General features: G+C 32.7%; 2 protein-coding genes across 2 annotated transcripts; both read right to left on the bottom strand.

Moving 5' to 3' along the window:
* Window positions 1–481: 481 nt before the first annotated feature.
* Window positions 482–1,034, bottom strand: LOC144564188 (16.9 kDa class I heat shock protein 2-like). The gene has a single exon (XM_078313734.1). The coding sequence runs from the start codon at window positions 978–980 to the stop codon at window positions 528–530; it is 453 nt and encodes a 150-aa protein (XP_078169860.1). The 5' UTR covers window positions 981–1,034; the 3' UTR covers window positions 482–527.
* Window positions 1,035–3,740: 2,706 nt separating this feature from the next.
* LOC144564363 (putative F-box/kelch-repeat protein At5g24040) lies at window positions 3,741–6,377 on the bottom strand. The gene is made up of 4 exons (XM_078313969.1): window positions 6,273–6,377; window positions 5,987–6,120; window positions 4,247–5,356; window positions 3,741–4,005 (listed from the first exon to the last, which is right to left on the bottom strand). The coding sequence occupies exons 1-3, from the start codon at window positions 6,375–6,377 to the stop codon at window positions 4,279–4,281; spliced, it is 1,317 nt and encodes a 438-aa protein (XP_078170095.1). The 3' UTR covers window positions 3,741–4,005; window positions 4,247–4,278.
* Between the last annotated feature and the right edge of the window lie 4,417 nt (window positions 6,378–10,794).

Here is a 10,794-nt window from a genome sequence, read left to right on the forward strand (position 1 = left end):
TGAAATTCCCCTAAAAACTCATCAAATGATAGCTAGTCTCTATTTTTATCTGTCCAGTCTGGATTTTTGATTGGATATATACATTTAATTTGTCAGTTTGAAACTTCGAATATAAACCTCACAATTTAACAAAACAACAAGTTACTGAACAGAACGTTGAGCACTCTTTTTCATAACTATCTTTTACTTTCCTTAGTCGTCATCAAATAGAAAGCACCTAATAAGTAGCTGACACGACTTTCATAAAAACAAAAACAAAAAAATCATTTGGTGAAAAATCTAACCTACTTTTGATGAGCAAAAGAAAAATAAACAGATATTTTATGAAAAGCTGTAGTAGTTTATTAATCACCGATTACATTATACAATCCAACAATCAAGCATCACATATCCTCAAAAACTAGTTAAGCAACAAATCAACCATACAACACATCCATAACAAAGAAACCCAAGGATAAACTACAAATTAACCATACACACATAATATCATCCTTGATTAATCATGGCCAAATTAAATTAAAATTAAATTAACCAGAGATTTCAATGGCCTTGGCCGCAGGCTTCTTCATCTCCTCTTTAGGCACAGTGACAGTAAGCACGCCATTCTCCATGGCTGCCTTTACCTGATCGACCTTCGCATTATCAGGGAGCCTAAACCTCCTCAAGAACTTGCCGCTGCTTCGCTCCACATGGTGCCACTTGTCATTCTTCTCCTCCTTTTCCCTGCTGCGCTCGCCGCTTATTTTCAACACGTTGCCTTCCTCCACTTCTACCTTCACCTCCTCTTTTTTAACACCCGGGAGGTCGGCTTTGAAGACGTGTGCTTCAGAGGTCTCCTTCCAGTCGATACGCGCATTGGCAAAGGAAGATGTTTCGTCGGTTGTAGCAAGGGATCGGGAGTTGTTGAAAGGGAAGCCCTGAAATGGATCCCAGAGATCACGAGAGAATGGATCGAAGATGTTGCTCCTGATAAGAGACATTGTGTTTGTTTACTTGGAAATATGAGAACTGAGAAAGTACTTATTAAATCAGGAATTCAGGTCTTTGGTTGATTTCTTTGTGAAGGTGATGCAATCTAACTGAGATGCTATTTATAGGAAAGGGAATCTTGGTTTATCTCTCTAGATTTCTCCAGAGCAGCACACTCCTCTCTCTCTCTGTTTTACTTTCGTGACAGGTGTAGGAGCTGCTAGAGATGTCTACTCGGTCGGGTCGCCGCTAACAGAATTATCTGGAAGCTGCTGAGAAGGCCTCGTATTTATTTTAAATAAAGGCCCATGGGCTTATGGAGAGGTACAGTAAAATTTGTTGTGATTGGGCCTAAAACGACACGATTGCGACAATTGGTTTAAGCCGACACTACTACCTGCTCTAGGGAAGTGAGGCCTGTTCGGCAGTCTCCATTCCCACAGGATTTGGTTGGAATTTGTACTAATTTCTATTTAAATTTCCAAAGCTGTTCGACTGTACAGGAATTTTTTTATTATTCCCATTTTATTTCCTGTACTAATTCCTATATCAGTGTAAATTTGTAGGAACAAAAAACGGAGCTTGGAGTGCATTTTTTTCTTCCCATTCCTTCTCTCTCTTGACTGGGCCCACACTACAACTTTTAAAATTATTTTTTTTTCTCTCTCACCCACGTGAACAACTTTTCTTTCTCTTTCTGATTTTGTCATCTAACAAGTTCCCACTATGATCTATATATAAGGTCCTCCCCTTTGTCTCTTTTCTATTGTGGGATTAATAATGGTTCGATCCGGACAGACGTATTTAATCACATATTTGAATCTACCCCACATGTTAGTTGCTATATTGAATATCCTAGCACATATTTTCAAAGTTAGTTGCCACTTATATTTATAAATGTTTATAAATAAATATATTATAATTAATAAGTAATGTTTTTATATATTTTTTTAATTACATATTTGTAAATCTTTTTTTTACAACACATTTTAAATATTTTGTTTATAAATGTATACAAAAAATTATTATTTTTTATAAATTTTTATTGAATGTTTATGTTTTCTTAATTTTTTTATTTATTTGTTTATAAATATTTCTTATTTTATTTATTCCATTTCATTAAATACTTCGTATTTAATTAATATATATATATATATATATATATATTATAAAATAATAATCGATAATTAAATGTTTGTTTGTTTTCTAATTTTTGTAATTATATATTTTAAATGCTTGTTTGTTTGTTTATAAATGTTTATTTTTTGTAAATGTTTTTAATTGTTGTTTTCTTATTTTTTAATTTATTTATAAAATTTTCTTATTTTATTTGTACTATTCTAGTAATATTTTTTATTAGAAATGGTTCATCCTTTTAATATTATTATTTAATCAATTTTATTTAATTTCATTAGTATAATTTAAAAAATCAATACAGAATGCTATACTATTCAAAAATAGAAATTAAATAAAAAATCATTTATAACTAAACTAAACTAAAACAATTAAATAAATATACATATTTTAAAATAAATAAAGATTTCCCACAATTAATCCCATGATACAAACGAACACTCATTTTCTCATATTCCCATACTTAATCCCGTATATTCCGTACCCGTGGGTTCCCACTTTTTCAAAAGTGAATTCCTATTTCCATTCCCATTCCCATTTCCATTCCGTAATCCCGTGACATCCGAACACGCCCTGAGAGCGCGAAGGAAAGAAACAACGATAACAAATGATATCTATTCTTTTCGTCAGCGGGCCTTTTAATTAGAAAGCGGTTTCTTAATTAAAAATTGATGTACATCCGTAAAATTAAAGAATAATTATATTTATTTCTACACGTCTGTCTTCCTATGTTCCCGCAGCAATATTAGAGAAAAATTATACTGTAGTTATCACTAATTATATAATTTTCTTTTCAGTCTCCACAATAGTCATGCGTCGATATCTATAGGTATAAATACTTAAAAGATAAGAAACTAATACTTGCAAACTAAGATATTAATACTTGAATGCATAACTTGATATGACCACCACTTTTTCAGTCCCTCAGTAATTCCCGCATTAATCTTCCTCTAATGAAGTAGTGAGGACTCTGCGTCCTCATATTTCCGCATAAACTTTCTCCAATCATCCCTACGACAACATTTATCTAACAAAAATAATTGACTATGTAGTTATAAAAACTTCAATGCATAGATATAAATACTTGTAATATTTGATATTAATACTTTCAGATGTCAGTCAGTGTCATATGTAAAAAATACTTGCATGATTAGGTATAAATACTTGTGTGATGACGAGTTCGAAAGTACGTCATCATGAGTCTCATTTGAAAGATAAAATTGCGTAAAAAACGTTTGTAATTTTAGATTCGCAAATTTTTTCATAAATCGTCAAAAATGTGGACGAGATTGAACAAAGAAAAAGAAAACTACCTCTAAACATGTATATGATCTAGTTTGAGTGGTCTCCCATATTAGTTGGAGAGAATTATTTATGTCAAAATTGTTCACCTTATAGGTATAAATACTTTCGTTCATAAGTATAAATATTTTATTGTATATGTATTAATATTTTAAGAAAAATAATAATTACTGGAGTTTTTGTAGTCCTCCACATTATTATGATAGCTATAGTGCTGGAATAGTACGAAAATTAAAGTGCAGGAACAATTATCAGGATTCAAATTAAAATATAAGTTTTCACATCATATTAAAATAGAAATCGTTGTACATCTGCATACACAAACAATAACGTGATAGCACTTACTGCCACATATATACATATTCATAAATCATAGGCAGTCATACAACATATCAACGTCATATTTTAGATATAGAAATGGAAATAAATACTTAACATGGTGAATGATTATAGGATATCAAATTTCACCGTATTAGAATATTAGTTCGAATTGAAATACATCCTAACATAATAAACCAGAGCGAACTTAACCAAAATGGCAGCAATTAATAACGACCTATATTTAAACAAACCTCAAATCTAGCCTCGACTCTTGAGTACCTGAAATCAACACAAGTGAAAACAAGTGAGAAAAGATTTTTTGGTCCAGTATTCACCCATAAATTTGTAAAGTTCAAGCGATGGTATTAAATACCAGTCAGTAGATAAATTTATAATACTAACAGAACTTCGCAAAAGCACTGATCACAAAAATGGTTGAGAAAGCAATCCAATTAGAACAATCGAACTAAATTTCTAACAAATTAAACAAAAAGCTAAATTAATACTCGGTTAAACTTACATGGTTGTTAATGCATAATTGATATCGGAGAGCTATACCAGACTAGGCACAAACCAAGTATCCATTGAATCAAAAGGGCACGGCAGCACCTCAGTTGTACCATCTCCTATGTCATATCTACAAAGATATCGCTTGTAATGATGTAGCTTGCTTTCCAGGAAGTAAATGCAGTTGCTCTTGAATCCAGTAAAGTTACTCACACAGAAAGATAACCCACGGCAATTTTGCAGAAACAACATTTGGTCACCGATATCAGTGATTGTCACCCAACAAGGTTTTTCTTCACCATCACTGAAATAAAGACAATATATATCAAAGTGGCATGACTCTGCCTCGAAATGATGGAACAACCTTAAGATCTTTCCTCCTGACTCGACTATACTTGTGCGACCCTTTAGAAGAGGATTTATGCCCTCTGGTGATGCGACTTGATAAACCAATTTTTGGGTGGCAATATCAATAACATTTGTAATGCCAGTTACTTCATCATTGCTGAAGTATTGTCCCATATAATATGCATTAGCACTGCACCCGACTCCATCTACAAAGACCCAATCGTCAGCCTTAGGTTGCCAAAAAGCCATAAAATTGGGTGGGGTATTCGAATTGTCAAAATAATTGTTAATGCCCGATATAACCATAATATCACCACCTTCAATTGGATCTGGGCCAATATAGTCTGGGCACTCACAAACAAAAGGAACATGGATCTTATCACAAGTAAGAGGATTAAGAAGATATCTCTCAGAATTTTTCAAGTGAGTGGCAAGTAAGTAGCGACATGCAGGGCCCTGGAGCCAGGCATGACGGGAATCTGGACAGGTGATAGTATGAACATTACCGGATAAGAGGCAGTAGAAGCGTACAATGGCGTTTTCACGTTCTTCTGTAAAGCGAATTTCTAGAACCCAGGGGAGTTGTGGAGGAGGATCAGTGACAGGGGCCGATAACTGCCAACTCTTGCACACAGCACGAAAGCGTATGAAATCAGAGATATCAAGTAGCTTTTTGGAGAAGAGATGGAGAAGGTCTTCTGGAAGTCTAGACCAGTTCCTCTCATGACTTAGGATGCCATCGGTACCGCTTTGCTCTCCCGGTATCGCCATTAGTCTTTTACAGTACATGTTATATTGTAATTTTCCATAATTAAATAATATCACAATTATAACTTGATTAAAACCCAAACAAAAAAGAAGGTTCACAGCAACTAAAAAAAACACTTTAACCCATTTAAAACACTAAAGAACAACATTTAACATATTTAAAACACTGACTGGTTCTTCCCCTATTTTCTCAATTAAAAAAGTGTAGAGAATCTCAGCAACTCAACACTGGTTAGTGGTTACCCTATCACAATAACAATCAATATTCAAACAGTACAGATTCAAACTGAAAACAAATAAGCCTAGCATAAATTCATAATATCATTTAACACAACATATAAGACCACAATTAGGTTCAGCACTAAACAAAAAAATAGATTCAGAACAGCAATTAAGCAAAAGGCCAAAACTAAAACTTTTTAGTAAATATTACCAAAATTAAATTTGGTTCAGCACAGAACTAAAAGCCCTCACAAAGTATCTAGATGTAGCAAGAAAAAACCACAAAACTTTTTGTTCTAGGTAGTCTAAATAAAAAACACTATTCGTAAATAAAAAATTAAATAAAATGTAAACCCTTAAACCCTATAACCACTGTTCGTAATTCTAATAAATATTAACAAAAATAAATTCTGACCTTGATGCTGAGAGAGGGCGTGGAGGTAGTGGAGGTACAGCCGCAGCAGATGAGTCGAGAGAAGCGGCTGTCTGAACGAGGTGGCGCTGCAGGGAGTAGATGTCAGAGGCGGCGACTGGGAGATCTATTTGGCACTGAAGGAGAGCAGGTGTTAGGAATAGAGGTGAAATTAATGGTTTGATTTGTGATATTTGAGTCTACAAAGGATGGAATCAGAAAAAAGCAAATAATTGTTGACAAAATTACTAAACCATCCACCTATTTTGGGAAAAGGATAGCTCCTTACCTGAGCAGAGAGAGCTGTGGACAGGGGTAGAGGCGGGAAGGACTTGTCAGCTCCGATATGTGTGGGAAATGGAGGAATAGTGATCGACCATCCGATTTCCGACATGATTTTTGGGGTATAAATAGGAAAATCTCAAATTAAGCAATTGACAGCAAAGCACGAAGAAATATGAATTGGGCCTAATGGGCTGAACAAAAGTGAAAATTAAAATACCAAGCCCGTTATAGCCTCTTTCTTCTAATCTAAATCCGACAATTAAACAAAAACCCTCTTAATATATTCGTCCTCTCTTTTTAAAAAAAAAATAACATTCTTCTTCTACTCTTAATTAATGGGATTTGTTTAGACAATTTGATTAACGAATACACTTATCATACAAAACTGAAGTTGTACAATACATGCCTGTACCGGTGGAACTGGTGAAAAAAACAAAATGTCGAAAAATTATTAGCTTTTTCATTTATTTTTTTATAAATTAAGTCTTAATGTGAGCTAACTCTTAATAAGTCCCCATTATATATCCATTTCAAAATTTTCATAACTTAAAATTTAAAATTGAATTGTCAAAATAAAATTGTTAGATATGATCTAATTATTTTTCTCTATTTATATCTAAATTATTATTGTCTTTTATTAAGAGATTGCAGAAGTACACTTATTTGGATAATTTCTAAATATTGATTTTTTAACTTATTAATTTATGTATAAATAAAATCGAAAAGGGATAATTTTCTATGATATTGAGAGGCTCTAAAATAGCATTATCTATAGACAATTAATGACTAAAAATTGAACCAAAAAAGTTTGTAAAAGAAAAAAAAAGATCCATAAAAGACAGTTTGCACTCAAAATATTTTGCTGTTTTAAGAACTTTATATCCTTGTTTTTACAATTAACAAAGATAAATTATATAATTATCTCTAAAACGGCAACAAAATTAGCTAACTTGTGTAAAATATTCGCATATACCAAATAATATATGAACTCTAACAAAAGTATTCTATATTGGACTATTGGAGTATAACTTAAATATGGAAATTCATTTCTTTTCATTAAATGATTAAATAAACAAAATCCTGCTTGCTTTTTTTTTTTTTTTTTTTTCATCTTGTTGCTTTATTTAGATACAATTTATTTTTGTCTTACAAATTGAACGAGAATTCTAATCTTTAACTCAATTATGCATCTCACAATTTCATACCAGTAACAGCTTTCGTAATCAGAAAATTAGTTAGTTCATAAGAAATAGAAGTGTTGGAATGTTTTCCGAAATATACGCAGATATAGCAGAATTTTATAATTAAGAACCAAAGCTATTAAGGCACATGAACGAGAAAAATATTATACAGCATTATTTGGGAATAATATATCGATCGAGACGTGAAATATAGAATAATAATAATAATAGAAAGGCATATCGAGGCATATGAATATAATTTTGAATCAACAAGCAAAGCTATATTAAGGCATATGAAATATAAAATAATAATAATATAATGTCTAATTTGTCATAAAGCATAAAAATAGAAGTTAATTATAATTATAACCGCTGCTAGAATTAGCCCATAATTAAAATCAGTAGACTTACCGTTTCTTAATTTTCCTCTATAAAACCCCATGCAATTGATTGTTTGCTTCGTCGAGTTCTAAGTTCTAACAATATAAATTCACGGGGATTAAGAGGTGAATATCACCACCACTTGCCTTCGCTATGTCTTCCTCGTCTGACGATGACTCTTCATCATCTGATGAAGCGCAGTACATTGTACAGTGCAACCTTCTTCATACCGAGCGTGATGACAACAAATCAGACTCTGACTTTGAATTGGAGACCGATACCGACCCGCTGGCCAAAACCCAAAGAACTCCCCAAAAACCATCAGAATTGGAGGATTCTTCTGAGGAAGATGAGGAGGAGGAACAAGAGGAAGTGGAGAATCCGAAGTTGTCTGTGAAGACCCTAAAAACACCCCAGAAGCTCTTAGAATCAGATCAGGATTCTTTCGAACAAGACGAGGAAGAGGAACAAGAGCAAAGCGAGAAACCGAAGTTGCTGGCTGAAGAACCTGAATCTCAACCTGAAAAGAAGAAGCTGAAGCTTTCGGTTCCAGGTCAGCCTACCTCCCAGAAGTCATCGTCGATCCACAGAATATGGAGTCCGGATGATGAGATGGTACTCCTCCGGGCCTTATCTGAGTTCCATATCATAAATGGTAAACTTCCTCCTAGAAAGGATTACGCTTCCTTTCTCTCAGGTATAAGTGGGTCGATCAGCTTTCCTGTTACCGAGACACAAATCTTTTACAAGATTCGCCAATTGAGGCATAGCTATAGTCAGAAGAAAAAGAAAGGATTTGATATCAATTTCTCACAGCCTCATGAAAAGATTATGTTTGATTTGTCCGCCAAGTTGTTTGAAGGTAGCAGCAAGGTATCAAAAAAAAGGGCTTCACCGGAAACCAACAATGATACTGAGTCGGAGAGTGGCGGTAAACAAAAGAAAAGAATCACACAGCCAGAATCACTAATGGAAGGAAATGGTGGTGTGGTGGCAAGCTCCTATTTTTATCTTGCGGGGCTTATCAAGGACATGACCAGTACACAACAATGTCCGGGGTGGCTTTCGACAGTTGAGGACATGGTTGCGCTGATTGGAGAGTCGAAGGTGAAGGATTTAGAGGCTAAGACCAGGATGTTGAGGATCAACGAAATTAAATTGCATGCAAGGAAGGAGAAGCTCATGGCCGAGATGTTTGATATTCTGGCCGATGAGATGGTGCGCGATTAATTGGTCATATGTTGTTCCATTATGTAATAAATAGGTACCATTAATTAGTGATGGTACAAAATAGTAGTTATTAGTACAAATTTTTAATTGGAGCATGCCACTAGCTGTAAATATTGATTAATGCAGTAGTTACAGTGCATTACTAATTGCTACATAACATTGTTATTTCTTTTTTTTTTATCAACTGAGTTTTACATAAATTAAACTGCCGTATCCTAAAGTCTAATTATCTCATAGCTAGTATAAGAACCACGTTATGTGAATACTGAACAAATAATCATGCATGGGCATTTGAACTTTGTTTTTGAACTGCATGCAATATTGTTGGTACATTATTATATATATTGCCTTCACCAAATTTTAGTAATTATCTAATTAGTTATGTTTCTTAGTTTTCTTTTCTTAATTGGTTTATCTATACCAAGTTACCAACTAGGCTAAACAAATTTTACTTTTATAAAATTTGTCCTTCTCAATGTACTGTAGTTAGTATATTGTTGGCTAGCTATTTGGTGAGGTCAATATATACTTTTTTTTTCTGAATTGAATATCTTTTATTTACAAAGTTGAACATTCATTTAGTCTATCCACCACATTCATCTAGTTGAACGTTCATTAATTAATTTGAAGCAAGGGAAAATTTTGTCTTTTCAATTTTAATTATATTAATATTTATTTTATATGATTAAATTAAAAATAGGGATATTGATAAAATAAGTGAATCTAGATGGGGAAATATCTAATTTTGATATTTTGATGGAGAAATATCTAAATCAAGAAGTTGTGATGGCCATATATCTAAATTTCTCTAAGTAAACAAGCAACACCTTAAATAGTTAGGTAAACTAATTGCGGCATTTCAAAGAAAAGTATTACAAAACTGTCAAAACAATGTCCTTAAATGGTTGCCATAATATGTCAGGATAATGAACATAGTTTTGATGTCATATGTGCTACTAAGAACACTTTGAATGGGACAACAAATTAGTCAAAATATTATTTTCTGTTTTTTTTTCTAGGATATTAATATATAGCACCACTTAATAAGTAATAACCATGAGATCGAAATCATTATTTTCTAACAAACGGAAACCCTAATAACTTCTAGGAGTTTATGAATTAGCACATAATAAAGGATAAACATAACATGGTTCTTATAATTAACATGGTTCGGATTTAGCACATGCGAAATTAAGCAGTGTAAAATAACATCAATTAAATATTATGACAATTTTGATAATTTTAAATCTTAAGTGCAGTTCGAATTCATAAAACTTATGCAGAGATAAACAACGTAAATATTAGATATATATGAGGCTATGACACTATATATGTATAGCACATCGTTCTGTAATAAGATTCAAATCTTTAATTTCAAACTTAGAATAATTGATTTGAACCGCTCCACGTGATCTTCATATAAAAACGTACTTAATTAGAGGCCAAATTTTACATTTTTTTTAGATATGTTGAATATCACTTGATCTAAATATATGGAGCAACCAACAATAATGATTTTCTAATTATCCGAAAAATAGTAAAAATATTCTAAAAAAAATATGAAATTTGGACTCATACTTTTTCATATGGAGATCATGTTAAGCGGTTTAGATCGACCGTTTGAACTTCAATTTGATAGGGGTGGTGAAAAAACTCGTAGCTCGTGACTTACTTGAAATTCAAGAACAGATCAACATTCATTCATAAGAGTGCTAAGTCACTCCTATAATTTTA

The sequence above is a fragment of the Carex rostrata genome, chromosome 13 (assembly GCF_964058835.1).
Source record: "Carex rostrata chromosome 13, lpCarRost1.2, whole genome shotgun sequence".
Classification (NCBI taxonomy): domain Eukaryota; kingdom Viridiplantae; phylum Streptophyta; class Magnoliopsida; order Poales; family Cyperaceae; genus Carex; species Carex rostrata.

What these genes read in the sequence shown, in the direction of transcription:
- LOC144564188 (XM_078313734.1), bottom strand. Translation starts at nt 980, where the DNA reads ATGTCTCTTATCAGGAGCAACATCTTCGATCCATTCTCTCGTGATCTC.
- LOC144564363 (XM_078313969.1), bottom strand. Translation starts at nt 6,377, where the DNA reads ATGTCGGAAATCGGATGGTCGATCACTATTCCTCCATTTCCCACACAT. An exon ending in CCACAGCTCTCTCTGCTCAG is followed by an intron (nt 6,121 to 6,272) that starts GTAAGGAGCTAT and finishes GCTCTCCTTCAG; the next exon opens with TGCCAAATAGATCTCCCAGT. An exon ending in CGCCCTCTCTCAGCATCAAG is followed by an intron (nt 5,357 to 5,986) that starts GTCAGAATTTAT and finishes GTACTGTAAAAG; the next exon opens with ACTAATGGCGATACCGGGAG.